This window comes from Carcharodon carcharias, chromosome 17 (assembly GCF_017639515.1).
Source record: "Carcharodon carcharias isolate sCarCar2 chromosome 17, sCarCar2.pri, whole genome shotgun sequence".
NCBI classification, from domain to species: domain Eukaryota; kingdom Metazoa; phylum Chordata; class Chondrichthyes; order Lamniformes; family Lamnidae; genus Carcharodon; species Carcharodon carcharias.
In genome coordinates, this window is record NC_054483.1 from 74,676,935 (window position 1) to 74,697,479 (window position 20,545).

General features: G+C 39.7%; 1 protein-coding gene across 3 annotated transcripts in view; it reads left to right on the plus strand.

Moving 5' to 3' along the window:
- The window catches only part of LOC121289542 (G protein-coupled receptor kinase 5-like), a 272,949-nt gene that overhangs the window by 242,193 nt on the left and 10,211 nt on the right, over positions 1-20,545 (plus strand). For all 3 annotated transcript variants that reach the window (XM_041209047.1, XM_041209049.1, XM_041209050.1), the window contains 5 exons: positions 4,825-4,862; positions 6,570-6,659; positions 10,555-10,763; positions 18,218-18,355; positions 19,513-19,650. In XM_041209047.1, coding sequence (XP_041064981.1) covers positions 4,825-4,862; positions 6,570-6,659; positions 10,555-10,763; positions 18,218-18,355; positions 19,513-19,650 — 613 coding nt within the window. The remainder of the gene's footprint in view (positions 1-4,824; positions 4,863-6,569; positions 6,660-10,554; positions 10,764-18,217; positions 18,356-19,512; positions 19,651-20,545) is intronic.

The window sequence follows — 20,545 nt, forward strand, 5'->3', positions numbered from 1 at the left end:
CTTGGATAATAGCACGTAGGAAAATAAATTGGTGCAAAACGCCACTTCCAAAACCTATATAAAAATAAAAATCAGAGTTCAATAACACTAAGGGCAGAATCATCCCAAATTTGTACTAAGTGGCTTGTTTACCCACTAGCCACAAAGGCGGCTTTTCACACTGAATCGTCCCAATCCCGCCTCATTTATCATGCATTCCTGGGAAACATGCCATTTCGTTGGTGGGCAGCCTCCGATTCACCCACCACGTCATCACCTCACCGCTTCCTCACGTCGGGCGCCATATTTAAAGTGCAGCCGACCGCACACCTCTCAGTGCTTCCAGCCCAGAACTGCTGCACAGAAGACATGACCCTGAAAGGAAAGAAGACTGCTGCACCCCCAATTCAGTGATGCATCCCTGGAATGCCTTTTTGGCGCCCTGGAAGCCCGCTCCAATTTCCTCTACCCCTGCAATCCTGCATGGGAGGCAGTGGCAGCGTCAATGCCCTGCAAAAGAGGACAGCCACCCAGTGACAAAAGAGGTGAATGGTCCCCTCCATTCCATAAGTCCCGACTTCTGTACGTCACATTCGTCAAGACACGTTCTGCAACTGGCATGTTTCCCTTCCAACATGGGCAGTAAATTTGACATGGGGGTTTATTCCGGCGAGCAGGACTTATAATGATATGCAGATGTGTTGAAATGAAGTTCCTGATGTGCGGCGGTGGAAAACGCAGCCCACCAGTGACAGGCAGAGTGGACGATTGCAAACAACGGCCTGAAACCGATATTTGGCCTTCCTACCATATTGTCCGCCATGATGCCCAACGCCAACGGGTAAGGAAAATCTGCTCTTTAAGTTTTTTTCAGGAAAGAACTCAAACTACCTGATCTTTCTACTGTGATTAGGGAGCTGGTAGAATCTTTGATTTGACATAATGAATGATAGCTATTTCCATTATTATTTTTAAATACCATTGAATAAATTGATGTTTGCCTTTAGTTAATTTGTATCACAGATCATTTATGCGGAGCTTTCCCTCATCAAAGCTCATCTGCAATGGATCAAGCAATCAAGTTACACTTACGAATAAATATTGGTCATTTACTTAATGCAATCTGTATTAAGTGTGATGTGCAATCTCCGACTTTCCTTAAGTTCACAATGCCTCGCCAATCTGGTTTTGTTTTGGAGGGCAAAAAGCTTATAACAAAAGTCTTTAGTGAAAACAATACTTTACTGAGTATGGAAAGATTTACTTCATCGGTATTTTAAACTGATCACTGAAATACTGACTACATCAGTACAGTCACCTGGGACATGTAGCTTTGAAGTCGTTTCCAACAGTTGTGCATGAATGAACTCCTTTATCAAAATGGTATGTGTTAGGAACATATGGAAAGTCTCCAGTAGAAACTTTCCATGCGCATTCATTCCGTGTCATGCAACATGAAACTTTGAACTGTTGTGCCTTGTGAGTAGTGATCGTGTACTCTCTAGTGCTACTTGACATTTTTTCTAAAATTGTATCGGTTGGGGACTTGACAGCCGTGAAAGAATAACATACCAAACAGATATCCGTTTTTGTGGTTTGTTCTGGAATTAATGAATTACCGAGTGATGAGTCTCATGAAAAGAAAGATCTGTGCATAAAAAGGGGGAGCATTCACTGAATTATAAAGGAAATGGCATGTACTACTGGGTGATCAGATACAGGCTTTGCCCATTGATCATAACTGAATCCTGACACGTAGTCAAAATCACTACTTAAATCAGTACAGAGGATGGACTGATCTTACACAAAATAGAGCTAGCACATAACACTTAACACTTGGAGTTAGCATCAACCATTGCCGTCAAGCAGCAAAGAACATGTCAATGTACATATGCAAAGGTGCACAAATAAGCAAACTGTCTTGTGCATTTGTGGAAATGTTTCTCTAAGAGGAATAGGTAGATATTGTTACGATCCCCGTAGAGACTGGTAACTTTTTAAAAGAGATGAATTTCCCAAATGGCCAACAGAAATAAACCAGTAGACAAAATTTCACATTTTAAGACTTACTGCAACAACCAAAGTAAAATCAACATGGATCAAACACTAATTAACCGGCAACTGACACATCAAACTAAAGAAAAAGGCATGTTTAGCATTTGCTAACTAACACTGCCAAAATATACTTTACGAAATGCTTTTATGCAATGCAATGCTTCTGATAGATATGTAGCATTACAGGAATAGTCCCACTCTCACTCACTGCTCTCCAGCGGATGTTCACTTCCCCCCGTCACTGCAGGTCAAAACTTCCAGCATCCTTTGATAGTAATTGCACTCCCTGTTCGAATTTCCCAGATCCAATTATCACCATCAAGGCACACCTTAACGAGTCCCCATTCCTTGTATCTTCAAGATCCCTGTCTGTCCCATTCCCTTTCGTTTGAACAGAAACCAAATTCCCTCAAGCATTCTGCTCGGTTGCTAATACAGAACAGTTCCCTGCATTCCCACAGCAGTAGCTCCTTTGTTTCTCCACATCAGACAGCAGCTGCCTTTTTTCTGTGAAATATTGAACAAACCACAAAAATGGATATCTGTTTGGTATGTTATTCTTTCATGGCTGTCAAGTCCCCAACTGATACAATTTTAGAAAAAATGTCAAGTAGCACTAGAGAGTACACGATCACTACTCACAAGGCACAACAGTTCAAAGTTTCATGTTGCATGACACGGAATGAATGGGTTTCTATTTCTGTTTCTCTCCCCATGGCAACAGGATCACATGGGCATGTCTCTGAGCTGAGGTGTTTATCCAGAATTCTGTGTTACTTAGAGTTAAAGGTATATTTCAAAATCTAAATGTTTCGTAAAGTTCAACATTCGTGACAATATAACTACAAACCAAAACAAGTTGAAATACCAGTTTTGTTAAATATCTGACACATGGGGCTAAATCTTGCCGGAGAAGGGCTTCTTTTGGCATGCATCATTAGGCATTTTCCTGCAACCATCAGCTGAGAAGAGTTGTGACAAAACATGCTGAAAGTGAGAACTGATAACAGGGCTTTAGTGAACCACAAGGCCAACAGTCGTAAAATAATAGGATTTAAAGATTGAGAATGAAAGAGAGAAAGAACATAGGAGAAAGATGAATTGGTAAAATCAGGTAGATAAAGAGGGAAAGAAAGATTAGATTGATGAGAACAAAAAAAAGACAGAAAAGTAAGAAAATTTTACATTTTACGTTTTAAAACTCTCTAACAACTTTGCATAAATGAGACTCAAATGAGTTCAAAATGTTCCATTTCTGGGCCTGAGAGAGTAATTGGCATTATGTTAACAGTTTTCACATCATTAAAAAGGGTACTTGTGCAATTAATTATGAGCCCTATCTGTCTGCAGTGAGTTTAATCGGCATTAATGTGCAAGCTCTTAAAAAATAACAAGGAGGCTACTGGTCCTGATGCCATTCTGCAAAGCAAATGGCAGACCACTGTGAGTCAATCATCAAATTCTGGGGAATCGCAACTCATGTTTCATCCCTTCATCCCCTGAATTTGCTGTAATAGCTTGCATCATTAACATGTCATTAGCCCAGAAAGACTTGGCTGATAGTCTCTGGGTGCTTTAATATTCAGTGCTGGACTTGAGATCTGCCTGCAAGATTGTGTTCATACCTAATCAGCCAACAATTAAAATGTGCTTTGATGTTGCCTTACATTTCTTCAAATTCCCAAATCATGAAGAGCATACATTCAATTGATCAAAAATAATTAATTGTATCTTGTCAGTCTTGCGGACTTGTGCATTTTAACCAATCGGATATGAAGTTTCATCCAAAGCATTAAAATGGATGTTTACCTGTAAGATACCAGTTCTTTTACAGTTTTGATATCTTTGTTTGGTTTTAATAATGTGCCACAAGCTTCACAAATGCTACCTAATTTTTAGTTTTACCCCGTAGGAGATTAACAACAATGACAATTATTTAAGAATAATCACAAATGCTATATCCAATTTGAAAAAAAATAACAACTAGGAGGAGATCATAATTATTTGAAGGGACTTGCACCTCATAAAGCAATATACCCTGAGCTTTTTTTCCTTCAGTGGAATTCCGCCATGCTAAAATTGAATGACTTAGGCAGTGATTTTTTCAAATATATTTCTCCCTGACTCCCACACCATCAAGAAATAGAGGCAGTTTTACGTGTGTGTTTTAAGTACTTTGTATCCTCGGTACTAGCCACAAAAGGGTATTCACTTTTCACCCTGACAGGAAAACATATCAGAGAGTATGAGAACAACTTTATAGTTGCTGGGCTAAGACCTGTCCTACTTTACATGAATACTGCATGTGTTTTCAAAAGGATAAACCTTAATGCCTGCATTGGGTTGAATTATGATATCTAAAAGGGCAATTAAGCCCTGACCATCTGATATTTTCTATTTGCTCTGAGTAAAAACATTGTCATCTACAAGAACATGCAACAAATATTGACCCATTTGTTACTGAAGGAGGAATGGAGAACAGTTTTGATAAACTAGAACCAGTAAAAATTAGGACTATTTTTTGATTCCTTTGAGAGGAATCTAGATAAACACTTGAGGGAGAAAGGAATAAAAGGATTTGCCAATGGCATTAGGTAAAGAAGGGTGGGAGGAGGCTTTGTGGAACATAAACTCTGGCATGGACCTGTTGGGCTGAATGGTCTGTGCTGCAATTTCTGTGCTGTAAATGCTTTGTAAATTCCCTTTTTTTAAGCTAAAATGTAATGTAATGATCTTTTTTTACAAAATGAACTCATGTGTAATCTTTTTATATTTGTTTCATTTTACCAGAGATTTGAAACCTGAAAACATATTGTTAGATGACTATGGTAAGTAATCCAGTTCTGTAAATGTAGTAATTATTGTGTAGTTCAATGTACCCTGATTCAAAGTCAGTTTTACTGTTTTTGTGGCCACAGAAATTGTTGTTCACCACCTTAACTCAATTATCAGTTGTGTTGTAATGAAAATGTGTATGCATATATGTAATCCAAAACTTATAAAATATTTGATCTATATACCAGTTTATTACATTTTAATTATGAATATATTTTGTGGCATCATGGGTACAATTATATCATCTTGTCTAGTTGTTTGCCATTGATTCTTAAATAACATTTATAGTATATGCATTTACCTACAGAATTTTATAAATATATAAAGTTCTGATTTTACACAATTTTTGCTATTACAGAATGCAATAACTGGCACATTATGATGTTTTATAAAACATTTTTGCTAACCTAAATAGATTTGTGTCATTGGAAAGATCTGTGAGAGACTCTCCCTGGTGTGAGTTTAGCTAGTCTCTGGCATAATGCTGGAGATGCTCATAGTATAATGTTATTCACCAAGAGAAATAGATGATGAGGGAAATTCTAAGAAAAAGGAGAGGAAACAGAAGTAACAAGTTAAGAAGGAATTCAAGTTCACATTTGAAAAGGCATACTAGTGAAAATGTGATTGCTGGATCAGTTCCCATTAGCAGACGGATATCTAAAGCAAACTCATTATTCTGTGAACACCCAAATTCACGTTTTTGCAAACTAAATATTATGAGATCAGGTGTGTTACTGTTTCAGTAGATTCCAAAACGTTAGAATATGCAAAGCTTCTCTTTTGTTAGTAACTGTATATGTATTTGATAATAACATATTTCATCTCTGGATATAGGCAGGTGCACAGAATATCCAGTATTCTTTATTTAGCTTTCATGCTGTTGCTAAAAAGAAATCTTAATATTACAGTAACAAAGCTATTCAGTGTACCACTGTAATAGTAACTGACTATTACTGAAATACATACAGTTTAAATATAAAATTAAACTTTGAAGACTAAAATTTTGACTCTCAACTTACATTGACTGTTAAATACTTCTGCCCACCCTGCTTTCAGTTCCGCCCCTCCCCTTCTCTTTTAATTGTACTTATTTTTCATTTGTTTCTAATGTTTATCAAATACTTGATCTGTATCAATTTTTTGAACTTCTTTTTGTCCCATTATCAACTCTGGAGGTTGGAGTGATATTGAAGAATATAACCTGAATAATTGAAACCCAACTCTAAAGGGCCAGTTTTTCAGCCACTCGAGGCCTACGAGTTGGGACATTGAAATAGTCATGAAATGAACGTCACGTTCATAAAACTACTGCTGATCTTTGAATAATTTTTTTTTTTTACAGATCAGTCTTTTGTATAATTTCTTTCATGTCACATAGAGCCACATGGGGCACCAAAAGCTAATGCTCCTTTAAATAAAACATCAGAGTCAAATCTAATCGCACACGGGAATAGTAAATAGTCCATTGTGTTTGGTGCAATGGGGAACCCTGAGAAAAGTGAAGTAGCTCTTAGTATGCAAAATCTGTTCATTATCGCCATAGTAGCAGAAATGTTAATTATTCCACACAAAAGTTTATTTTAAGGGATGCAAGTAGTTTTCCTAGTTCCTCTTGTTCCATTGGAGGGTGTTTGCAGTAAAATGACAGGACGTGTTAATCAAATAAATAACCATTCAGTTGTGTTACATTCATACAGGTCACATTAGGATATCTGACCTGGGTTTAGCTGTGAAAATTCCTGAAGGAGAAACAATTCGTGGCAGGGTGGGAACAGTGGGATATATGGGTGAGTCTCCATTTAAAATTTGATATTGATTTTATTGTTTTCCATTGATGTACCTTGTAACGTGCAATTGTGATTGAACTTGATGGTGCAGACTGATGAATCATATATACTTTTTCAGAGTGCATAATGTATAGTTTTTTTAAACTAAGACATAAATGGAGAACGACTGCAGAATGCAGTGGTACAAAGGAATCTGGGTATCTTCCCATGCAGATAAAGCAAGTAATTAGCAAGACAAATGGAATGCTGGCCTTAATGGTGAGGGAGATTGAATATAAAATTAGGAGACCCTTGCTACAACTATACAGGTCGTTGCTGATATCACACCTAGAGTACTGTGTAAGTTTTGGTCCCCCGATTTGAAGAGAAATATACTTGCATTGGAGGTAGTTCAGTGAAGGTCGATTAGGTTCATTCCTAGAATGAAGGAACTGTCTAATGAGGAAAGATTGAGCAGGTTGGGCCTATGCTCATTGGAGTGTAGAAGAATAACTTTCTGAGGGGGCTTGACAGGGTAGCTGCTGAGAGATTGTTTCCTCTCATGGGGGAATCTAGAACTAGGACACACAGTTTCAAAATAAGGGGTCCCCCATTTAACACAGAGATGAGGATGACCCTCTCAGAGGGTCATTAATCTTTGGAATTCTCCAATCCAGAGAGCAGAAAAGACTGGGCCATTGAGTATAGTCAAGGTGGGGTTAGACAATTTTTTGATCTACAAGGGAGTCAAAATTTATGGGAGGCAGGCAGGAAAGTGGAGTCGAAGGCCATGATCAGATCAGCCATAACCTTATTGAATGGTAGAGCATGCTCAAGGGGGCAAATGGCCTACTCCTATTTCTTATGTTCTTACATAAAGCAAAATTCATTGCTATAGCCAGATGGATTTCTGACTTGATCTCAAGGCAAGCAATAACTATTCCTGAATGAATTTTTTATATTCCTGATTTGCCAATTTAACTATTCTCATGGCTGTTTACTTCTGTTTATGTATATGTTACATTAAAAATTACTGACAGGTGTCTGTAAAGATTGCTAAAAAAAATTATTTTCCTGCTGGCATTTTTTCTTTATTTTTCTAGGAGTTCTAATAAGAATCTGTCACAGCTTTTGATACATTGTAAACATTGTCATCAAGGGATGTAGTACCGCATGCTTGAATGCTTTGATGTGAAATCTTCCACTGTCTTCTGTTTGATTATAATTTTTCTTGTAAATTTTATGTTTTGTTTGAGATGCTATTTCTTTATCTAACAGATAGTTGGAGTATATTCTTGCATGGATCTCATGCAGTTGGTTTATTCAGTATGTTTTAGACCCAAAGGCCTAATTCTGCGTATGACCATGCTGAGTATAGGAAGTGCATCTCTTTGTTGACGCAGCTTGATTCATTGAGATGGTGAGACATCTCCTGATGCACTTGAATGAACACTAACTGTAACCACAGCAGAACACTTTGACAGCTGCCATAGCTGTGCCTTTTATTGAATTTAGCTTCAGGATACAGGTATACGAGCTGCTAAACAAGCAAATCATTAATCAGTCTCTTAAAAATTTCAGCTTTCTTCCATCTGAATTGCTTGACTTGTAGCCTGAAATAATTAGAACAGTGCTGTAACAGTAAACCTGTATGGGGTGCTATCTTAGTAATAATATATCCGTCTTTTAAAACATGCATTACAACCCTACCACAGTAGCACGGGGAAGTTTGTTCTTGCAACGTGTGAAGCCTTGGACATCAATCGGTATTGTATCCCTTAGTGGGACTAACGATATTTGAATCCTGCCGGAACTATTTGCTAAAACTAATGGTAAAGGTAGTATTTAGAATTATTTTCATTTAATTGGAATGAATATTATTTTCCAGGGAGGCAGAGTCAGCCTGCAGAAACGTACAGCTGCAGTTCACCCATTCCCAGCGGAGTTGCTTGCCAATATTGGGAATATTGGCAGCTGAGTAATGTGTGCCTTCAGCCTAACCCTAATTTATGGGCTGAACCATTCTTGTAAAAAAAATAATTTAACATCTTACAGTTTACTTTGAAATAACAATACTCTGAATAATTCTGCTTTTTATTTCCTCTTTCCTGACCTCTTGATCGTAACCAGAGCAGTTTAATGACTTAGAGCTCTTGTTTGTATTGGAGCCTGAACAAAGTAGGAACAAGCTATACATTCAGGGGAGCATTGGCCAGTATGGTGGTCCAGTGTGGAACATAATAAGACTCTGGTAGTAATCGATGAGGAAAGCATATTTGCATTTATCCGGCTGTCTTTTGCAAATTCTGAGGCCAGGGTTTTCCAGCCCCTTTGTGGTGGGACCCGCCCGGGAGATTTGGCAGCTCAGCGAAAAGCCCATTGACTGGACAATCCTGGCGGTGGGCAGCACCAGAAAATTCCACCCTTAGTTAGCATGTGCTTTTATCTTATTATGTCATAATTAAATCCAATTTGGAATCTGAATTTATCCAAATAATTATTCTTAATCTTGATGGATGTCTAACCTGCATTTTATAGCACAATATTTAAAATGTACACTAACTTAAGTTTGAAATATCATTTTAAGAGAGAGGCTGAATTAACAAGTTCCTCCTTGGGATTCTAATTGTGCAACTTATAATTCTAAAATATTTGTTATCCCTCTTGGAAATAAGTACTATAAAAATATTAAATTCACAGTTGGCTGTGTACAGTTCTCAATGCCACAGGGACAGAATTGAACTAATAGAAAATGCAACATGTTATACTCCTGATAGTCATTTGGTGAACGGAAAAAGCAGACCTAGACTTTCCTTGGAATTGACTTATTCACAGAGAAATATTGCAGGTATACATATCCTGACTCCACTCTACTCCTATGTCAGTAAGTGTCTCTTTATATGTGCTCAAGTAGCCATCTAACCAATGGCCTCCCTCTCTATGTACTTAACTTAAATTGATACAATTAACAAAAAAATACTGTGGATGGTAGAAATCTGAAATATAAACAAAAAGTGTTGGAAATATTTGGTGCCAGGCAGCATCTGCGGCAAGAGAAACCTGCATTCCTATGTAAACTATTTCCTCATGCACTGGTCTAATGGCCCAAAAATTTTAAATGAACTTGGGGGAAAATACCCCCCCACCCCTGGGAGGGGAGTGCAGGTGCGGGTGGGCACACCTCCAATCATGGGGGCACTCCGCCATTTTACGTGGGCGGGCCAATTAAGGGCAGCGGGGGGATTCCCTCAGCCGGGAGTGCACTCTTTCGTGCATGCGCGCGGAAGAGCACACAGATCTCTCTGAGGCTAAGTGCTGCCTCAGGGAGATTGGCTCCGAATTAAAATTTGCAATAAAAATGATAGGAAAATTTCCATGACGTGTCTCCTCATGTGGCACTGTCACATGAGTTGGGACATGTCCATAACTTTAATAAAAATTTAAATACCCTCGTGAAACCTCATCCTGCCTGTGGATAAGGATTCATGCTTTTTCTGAAGCCCACCAGGGCTCCCGGCCTGCCCGCCAACCTTAAGGTTGGACGGGCAGGCTCATTAATGACTTTAATTAGTTTCTCATTAGGGCGCTGAAGGTCAGCGGGCGCACAGCTGACTCGGCTGTGCCCCAGCTAACCTGAAAATGAACGTGTCATTTTACGTGTTGGCGAGCAAGCCCCACCCCCGCTCGCTGACCAGTAGATCCTGCCCTTGGTTAAAATGAAAAAAAACTAAAACTAAAGAACAGTATGAATGTCAGTTTAAAAGCCTTAATATTCTGAGGTTTTTGATTTTCATGTTGGATATCTAGCTGCTTTCATAAGAATCACAACCAATCCAGAGTTTGATCAGTTTGATATTTTAAAAAATGAGTTTGCTGACCTGAGCTCTGCCTTTAATTTTGGTATTTCTCTTTATAGCTCCAGAAGTGCTCAATAATCAGCGATATACATTAAGCCCTGACCACTGGGGCCTGGGATGCTTAATCTATGAAATGATTGCTGGCCAGTCTCCATTTAGAGGACGGAAAGAAAAGGTGAAAAGGGAGGAAGTAGACAGACGAGTGTTGGAAACAGAAGAAACTTACACAGACAAGTTCTCTGAAGAGGCAAAATCTATCTGCAAGATGGTAAGCTCTGAAAAATGATATTTAATATGGGCACCTTTTTTGTATAACCAGCACCTGTTTAAGGATGCCCCATGATCATTTGTACTGTGAATTAATTACTCTTGTAAAGCTTATAATTAGGAGATTTTATTTAATGAATGCTATTGACTATTCCTAAGGATCCAACTGACAGATCTCAACAGAGTTTTTCTCTCTGTCTTTCATCCTGCAACATTCCCCTTCTTTTAAACAGAGCTGCTTTCTCCTTTTGCCCCACCCACCCACTTGGCTATCTATATCCTTCTGATTTCTTGGGCTGCTGTTCTGCTAAAATAAAGAATTTCTTTATTGGAAAGGAACTCCTTTCAGTCACTTTTCCATGCTATATTCTCCTTCACTTCACCCCCATTCTCCCATTTTCACTTGTATTTTCCTCTCCTGGCTTGGCCATCACTTTTTTACATTCTACTGTTGTTCTCTTTTCTCTCCCCAGCCACCTTGTTATTCGGTTTTAGCTTTGGTTTTTCTTTGGATCATTTATTTTCCATAACGTACATTGTTTCGAGAGGTGACTACAGGGGCAGCATGAGAAAGCACAGAGAGGTTGGGAGGGTGTAGGCTCTGGAAACCCTAGGGGGTGTCCTTGGAGTCAAAGGCAGAAGACAGACAGACTCCTATCCATGATTGCAGTGCAGGATGGCCACAGCCTGGTTCCTGAGGGGGCTCCGCTGCTAAGGAAAGTCTCAGTAGCTCCTGGGAATACCAGCTGATAAACATGCCAAAGGAAGGAAATATACAGCTAGAGGAATACAAGCCCTGGTAGGCTGCATGATGCTTTTTGTGGACGGGATAAGTATGTTGGGCGAGCACATATCTTTTTTTGTCATTATATATTTCGGATAAATGTTATTTTTAGGAGTTTAGACTGTTGGTGAGAACTCTCATGGACACTGCATCTTGCAAAATCACATTTTGCTGGAATGCTATTGAAGAGAAATTTGAAACTGGTGAGAAAAATATTGTGTAGTAAGACTGGTTAAAAAAAAACAAAATTAATAAACAGACAGTTGGAAAGGAGAACGTTATGACCTAAGCAATGAACTTCCCAGAAGTCTTTTTTGAGCAAACATAAGGACATAAGAAATAGGAGCAAGGGTAGACCATTCAGCCCCTTTGAATCTGCTCCACCTTTCAGCCCCTTTGAATCTGCTCCACCATTCAGCCCCTTTGAATCTGCTCCACCATTCAGCCCCTTTGAATCTGCTCCACCATTCAGCCCCTTTGAATCTGCTCCACCATTCAGCCCCTTTGAATCTGCTCCACCATTCAGCCCCTTTGAATCTGCTCCACCATTCAGCCCCTTTGAATCTGCTCCACCATTCAGCCCCTTTGAATCTGCTGCACCATTCAGTCCTTTTGAATCTGCTCCACCATTCAGCCCCTTTGAATCTGCTCCACCATTCAGCCCCTTTGAATCTGCTCCACCATTCAGCCCCTTTGAATCTGCTGCACCATTCAGCCCCTTTGAATCTGCTGCACCATTCAGCCCCTTTGAATCTGCTGCACCATTCAGCCCCTTTGAATCTGCTGCACCATTCAGCCCCTTTGAATCTGCTCCACCATTCAGCCCCTTTGAATCTGCTCCACCATTCAGCCCCTTTGAATCTGCTGCACCATTCAGCCCCTTTGAATCTGCTCCACCATTCAGCCCCTTTGAATCTGCTGCACCATTCAGCCCCTTTGAATCTGCTGCACCATTCAGCCCCTTTGAATCTGCTCCACCATTCAGTGAATCTCCTCCACCATTCAGCCCCTTTGAATCTGTTCCACCATTCAGTAAGATCGTGGCTGATTCTTGCCCTTAGCTCCATCTTTCTGCCTGATCCTCATATATTCCCCTAGAGACCAAAAATCTGTCTTATCTCAACCTTCAATATATACTCGATGGTGAAGCATCGTCTGGGGTTTGGATTTTCAAAGATTTACAGCCCTCTGAGTGAAGAAATTTTAACTCGGGCTTAAATGATTGGCCCCTTAAATTGAGATTATGCTCCCTAGTTCTTAAGTTCCCCTGCCAGAAGGTAGAATTTGTCCTCCATCAGGGGGGAAGTTTAGGAGCGGGTGGGTGGAGGAGCACCCCCGATTGGGGACGGCTGCCATTTTAGATGGGTGGGCCAATTAAGGCCCGCCTCCAGCGTGACGTCCGCAAGGAAGCGCTATGGGCTCTCTGTGCGGGCAGGGGGAGATCCCCTAAGCCGAGAGTGCGCTCTTTCCTCCCTGAGGCTAAGTGCTGCCTCCGGGAGATGGGCTCCACACTAAAAAAAATCTTAAAAATAGAAAAAAAAATTCCCTGACATGTCCCCTCATTTGACACAGTCACATGAATTGGGACATGTCCATCACTTTCAAAGACACTTTTATTACATTTTTTAAAACCTACATGAAACCTCAACCCGCCTGTGGATGAGGTTTCATGCTTTTTCTAATGCCCGCCAGGGCTCCCGGCCTGCCCGCCAACCTTAACGTTCAATGGGCAGGTCCACTAATTACTTTAATAAGTTTGTCAATGGCCTCAGCTAATTCTGCTGAGCCCCCGCCTACCTGAAATTTGAAATGGGGCGGGGTAACACCGGGAGTTCCGCCTGACATCATCCCACATCATTTTATGTGTCGGCGAGCGGACCCTGCCCCCCCCCCCCCCCCCCCCCCCCCCCGGAAATCCTGGCCAGAGAAAATCTCTCAGTATCGGCCCTGTTAAATTCCCTCAGAATCTTTTATCTTTTAATGAGATCTCCTCTCATCGTTCTAAGTTCCAGAGTATGTAGATCAATTCTACTCAACCTCATCATAGGACAATACTGTGATCCCAGGATAAGGTTGGAAAGCTTTGAAATAGAAAATGTTGCACACTTTTATTGTGCCATCTTGTGTACTGTTTATTTACAGGAATAACTGCAAAGAGAAAAGACGAATTAATGATAGAAATAGATGTTTTGGCAGAACCTTTCTCATTATAGGAACTGCTCAATGTTTCCACTGCTTTCTGTTTTTAATTTCCATTTCCAACATTTACAGACCTAGTTCTGCAGTTTTATTTGCAGCCCGTGGATTGTTAGTTTACCGTTAAAATAATGTGTTTCTTTATGGGATGACACAGGTGTAGCTAGCAGTACTATGTTGCCTGAGACGCTGGAAGAGGAATGGTTCTTTTTTGAATTTAATCTTCCTACTAATTTTCTATCATATTTCAATGATATTGCCAGTCTTGGGTGAATGTGTAAAATTGTAAAATACCGTACTTCTAAAAATGATCCGGGAAAACTGCTTTTCAAGGCGAAGAACAATAATGAGCAGAGGGATTTTTATGCAATTGCACATAGGCATTCATTTGGCCTGAGTAACGTTATTACGAGTGGCAATAAAAGCATGGCAGCATCATACGTTCATTCTCTTTTCTCAATATTGGCTGGAGGATGTTTCAAATTGAACAAAAGAACTACTTTAGTAGAAACACTAGGATTAAAGTGATGAAATCAAAATGTGTCTTTTTGTTCCTGTCACATGTCCACGTGCCCACTTTCTTCATCAATAAAATAGAAGAAAATACCATGTAACACAACTGGTATATCTGGTAAAGACAACGGTTAATGCAAAAAAAAGGAGGAATAACATTTTATAAATATTAGAATTCTATACCTAGAAAGGAAAAAAATTACTAATGTAAAGCACCAATTTTGGCTCTGCAACAGGCACTCAGTTAGTCAACATCAGCCCCCCCTGCTTTTTCCCCATAACCCTGCATTTTTTTCTCTTCAGATAATTATCCAATTCCCTTTTGAAAGCCACAATTGAAACTGCCTCCGCCATGTTGCCAAGTGTGCAATGATTCTAACCACTTGCTGCAAACAATAGTTTTTCCTCATGTCACCTTTGGTCCTTTTCCCATTCACCCTGAATCACTGCCTTCTGGCTTTTGGCCCTTATGCTAATGAGAGCAGTTTCTCCCTATCCACTCTGCCCAGATTCCTCATGATTTTGAATAGCTCTATCAAATCTCCCCTAAACCTTCTCCTCTCTAAGGAGAACAACCCCAGCTTCTCCAATCTATCCTTGTAACTGAAGACCTTCATCACTGAAACCATTTTTGTAAACTTATCTGCACTCTCTAAAGTGTCACATCCTCTCTGAAGTGAGGTGTCCAGAATTGTACACAATACTCCGATTAAGGCTGAACAATTGTTTTTATAAAGGTTTACATAACCTCTTTTCTTTTGCCTCTATTTATAAAACTCAGGATTCCATATACTTTATTAACTGTTTTGTCAACTTCCCCTGCCACCTTCAACAATTCATGTATATATACTGCCAAGTCCCTCTTCTCTTTCACTCCCTTTACAATTGTATCCTTTATATGCCTTTCCTCATTCTATGTACCAAAATGAATCATTGAACTCTTCTCTGCATTAAATTTCATCTGCCACTTGTCCATCCTACTCCACCAACCTGCTTGTGTCCTCATTCCTTCTCCAGTTCCCAAGTCAAGGTCATGAATATAAATCAAGAAAATATCCATCTGTAGCGAACCACACTATGCACTTTCAACCAGTTCAAAAAACAACCATTAACCACTATCTCTGCTGTCACTGTCCCTTTTACCCCATTGGCTTTAACATTGCTGACAAGTCTGTTATGTGACACTTCATCAAACACCTTTGGGAAGTCCATGTGCACCACATCAATCACAATACCCCCATCAAAAAACTCAGTAGTTAAACATGATTTTTCCCTTAAAATTTTTTAGGAGAAGACGTGCTGGCTTCCCTTAATTAATTCACACTGGTCCAAGTGACTGTTAATTTGGCCCAGCATTATTGCTTCCAAAAGCTTTCCCACCACCGAGGTTAAACTAGTTGGGCTGTAGTTGATGAGTTTATCCTTGCACCTCTTTTTTAACACGTGTGTAACATTTGCAATTCTCCAGTCCTCTGGCACCACCCTTAACTAAAGAAGGAAGATTATGGTCAATACCTCCGGAATTTCCATTCTTAGCTCCCTCAGAGTCCTCAGATGCAATGTTATCTGGTAATTTAGCAACTTTAAATACAAACGGCCTGGCTGAAACCTGCTTTTATGAAGTTTTAACCCATCCAGTGCCTGTTACCTCCTCTTTCACTATGATCTTGGCAGTATTTGTTTCCTTGGTAAAGGCAGATGCAAAATACTCATTTAGTACCTTAGCCGTAACACCTACCTCCATGCGTAAATCTCGATTTTGGGCATTGATCAGGCTCCCCGCTCCTTATAACACCCTTTTACTATTTATATGTCAAAAGAAGAGCTTTGAACCCCTTTTTATATTAGCTTCCAGTCTCTTCACCTTTCTTATTTCATTTTTGACTTCCACTCTGAACCTTTTATATTCAGCCTGGTTCCCACTTGTATTATCAACCCGAGATCTGTCACACGTGTAATTTTCCTGCTTCGCCTTACTCTCTAGCTCTTTCATCATCCAAGGAGCTCTGGATTTGTTTGCCCTACATTTCCCTCTGGTGGGACTGTGCCTCAACTCTACCCAAACCATCTCCTCATTAAAGACAGTCCATTCTTCTGTGACAGTTTTGGCTGTTAATCTTTGATCCCAGTTTACCTGGGCCAGATATGTTCTCGCCCCCTTGAAATCCCCCAGTTAATTTTGCTCTGAATTGCAAGTTGTTCTTTTCCATAATTAGCCTAAACCTATGGTACTCACTATAATTTTCCCTGTCTATATTAAGGTGATAAAAGTTGCCCATTATGACTGCTTTCTAGTTTTTGCAACTCTCTGTAATTTCCTTGTTAACTCGTTTCTCTATATCTTTTCCACTAGTTGGTGCCTATAGACTACACCCGGTAGTGTAATGGTACCTTGACTGTTTTTTTAGCTCTACCCAAATAGAATCTTGACACTCTAGGATACCCTCTTTCTCCAGCACACTAATATTATCCTTAATCAATATTGCCACCCCTCCTCCTTTCTTTCGTCCCCTATATTTCCTGAACATCTTGTTTCCAGGAATATTTAGTACCCATTCCTCCCCATTTTTGAGTCAGGTCTCCCTTATCGCCAAGACATCATATCTGACTATCCCGTCTGACTATCCATGTCTGCAGGCGTATTTACTACATCCCATTCATTCACATACATGAGCAGTAAACCTAATTTAAACCTTTTTGCATTCTGCCTTACGCTGACCCCATTTAATGCCTTACTATTTATTACTGCAGTGCTATCTATCTCTCCCAATTCTTTGTGCATCTTGTAAACCTTTCTAATGTTACCTTCTGGTTTCCAACCCTTACTAAAAGTTAATTTCTACCCTCCCCAACGTATTTCCAAATCGTCCCATAAGGACATTGGTCCCGCCTCTGTTCAGCTGCAACCAGTCTGGCCTGCACAGGTTCCATGTCCCATACATCAGGTTGTTAGTTTCCTTCCTAGCTCCCTAAAATCTGCCTGAAGGACCTCATCCCTTTTTCTCCTACGTTGTTAATACCAAATGGGCTGTTTGCTGGGTATTCACTCTTCCGCATTAGAGTGCACTGCAGCCGCTGACAGTAAGGCAATGTATCATCCTGGATTCACATCTACAGCTGCAGAAAAAAGCCTGTCTGTTTCCCTATCAATAGAATCCCCTGTCACCATGGCTTTCCTAATCTTCCTCCTACCCCATAAGCAGCTGAGGCAGCATTGGTGTTGTGGGGCTCTGGCTGTATGCCCCAGAAGGAGCATCACTCATTCGTATTTAGAACTGAATACCACTTGGAGAGCGAGATACACTCTGGGGACTCCTGCACTACTTGTCTGGTCTTCCTTGACTGCCTGACAGTCACCCATTCCCTTTTTGCCTGCTTAACCTTGAGCTGTGAGGTGACCACATCCAGAAATGTGTTATCCACTTAGCTCTCAGACTTGCAGATGCATCTCAATGCTGAGAGCTACCACTCAAGCTCAGAAACCGGGAGCTCAAGCTGCTCCAGCTGACCACACTTCCTGTACATGTACAGGGCATGAGAAGTGTCCTGGAGTTTGCACATGTTATTAGATGTTTATTCCATGGGACTGAGGATCCATGCCATGCTTCTATTTATTAGACTAACTAAACTTAACAGAAATAAACTAAAGACTTATGAGAGACTTACAAAAATAAAAATACAAAATGTACAGGACACCCCCAGATGATTTATTACCAATGCCAACTACGCTTCTTGCTGTATAATCACTGTTATGTAGACAAAAAACAATGAGCATGTTCACACAAATTAATGCCAAGTCTGAAAATGAGCCCCGATGCTCTTATTTTGCATTGCATGTGTGACTATAAATGATGGATGCACATCTTTGAATAGATCAATCTTTTTCTTCTGTTTGAAAAATTGGTCGCTGAAAATCTACCAAAGCTGTGACATTGTAAAATCCTTGAATCTTTTCTCAATAGTTGCTAACCAAAGACCCCAAGCAAAGATTGGGCTGTACAGGAGGAGGCGCTTCAGATGTGAAGAAAAATGCATTCTTCAGGAATATCAATTTCAAACGATTAGAAGCAGGCATAATGGAGCCTCCATTTGTACCTGATGTGAGTAATGAGGCAATATTAGGAGTAGTTGCAAATACATTGAAAGCATTGTTTACTGCTGTGATCACAATGGTTATGAAGTGAACTGTTCTTTAGTTAAAATAAATTCCAGTAATTAATTTTGCCTGCATTTTATTTATGGATTTCAAAGGAGGGATCAGGAAGGAAGAAAAATATTCATTTTAATATACCAATGACTTGTCTTTATTGTCATTGTGTTAAATGCTAAAGACTAAGATGACAGCTGTGAGGAATGTTGCTATTATCTATTTTAACAGGTACAATATACAGAAATCCTATTTCAACACAACATTGCACTTGTTTGTTTTAACCTTCCTCATGGATCATGTTTTAATACGCACTCTCCAATTTTCAGCCTGTACATGAGCTTAGTGTAGTACCATTATCAGTAATGCAAATAGAGTACCATGAAATCTCAAATTATTCTAACCAGGGACATTGTTGTAATTTCCACTGATGTAATGCTTCAAATGCTAATGTAATTTATTATATATATAAAAAAATTATTTATAAAAAAAATCTATTAGAGCCCATTTGCAGCTGCTTCAGGGAATTGTGCTATGGCTATTCTGAAAGGGAAGTGATTAAATATTTATATTCATACATCATTCATAATTTGTTGGCTTGGTTGCACAGTACAATGAAACATTGTCTTTAAATCCTGCCTCTATCACTGGAAGCCAGGCAGAATCCTGTGGAGGAGGAAAATACGTCCATTCAGACAATTATTAGCTTTTAACTATTTGAACCGAGTTTCCAGCAGGCATGCATGTTCAGCCCAGACTTAATTGGGTAAGTAATTCTCACTTTGAGAAGCCACATGGTGGATTTCGCTAGAGTGGAAATGCTTGATTGCGACAGTCTGGCATTCCAGACTATAAGTACATTGCTGAGCACCAGAGCTTTACAGCAATTTCTGCCTCACCTTTCCTGGAAATTAATTGTTCACATTTTAGCACTCAGAGCTCCAACTTGATGAGCATTTATCATTTGGAAAGAAGGGAGTGATGATGGAGAGAGCAAAGAAAAAATTCCAATGTTTTGTCCCTATTTGCAAGCATACTATGGTTTGAAATTAATTCTGTATTTTGTAGCATGGTAACAATTTATATCCTAACTCTTTGCTCCTCTAACAGCCACGAGCAGTTTATTGCAAAGATGTGCTGGATATTGAACAGTTCTCCACTGTGAAAGGTGTGAACCTGGACCAGACAGATGATGATTTCTATTCAAAGTTTTCTACTGGCTGTGTTTCTATTCCCTGGCAGAATGAGGTGAGCAGAAGACTTATCACCTTTTGAGTTTGGGTACATTAAAGGGAAGATTGCATCATTTGTGTTAACTTGTTAGTTAAACTGAAGAGCCTGTTTTTTTCATTGTTTTGGTTATCCATAGGAACAGTTGTATGAAAGTATATGTTAAACTATTCTATTAAGGCTCATAAAGAAATCATAAAATCTACTGTACTGCCTAAATACTATAAATGTAAGAGCCAGTTTGTAAAGGGTGGAAGGTGGCAGAATTCTGCAGTTGAAACTGGAACTCATCAGAACATTACAGATTAATCAAGAACAAGTGTTTCTGTGTCTGAACGCACAATCTTGGTTTTATTGCATTAGTGCTGCAGTCCAAGAATGAAAACCATGTACAGTACTGTATTCTAGTCTCCTTAATATCTCCTATTTTATTTGCCACTTGATTTTTGGTGTCAGAAGTGAAGCAGGATTCATGGATTTTCACTTCTGTTGCTTGTATATATTTATACTTGCTATCACCCCTCAGCTAGTATCAATATTGTTGCCCAGCAGTATTTTAAGGGGTACAGCTCATTGATAGAATTTCTCAAAGAAATTTGCAGACTTCTGACTTCCTTAACTGCACCCACCCCTATGACATCACCAACCAAGTCAGTCTAGAGTTACCAACAGCATCAGATCTGTTTTCCCTGATTATTTTTTCTCCAGGAAATGGTACCATTAAGCTTCCTGCACTATGTGATGCTATTTCCTCCCCAGTACACAGGCTTAGTGTGCCCACACAAAAGCACACAGTAAACATGTTTCAATAAAATGTTAGTATTAATTTGATGCATAAGTGCACGTTGGAGGGCAGAACGCTCTCCTTTCTACTCTACTGTCAGTAGTGTGTGCCTAGTTGGCAAGCAGCAGC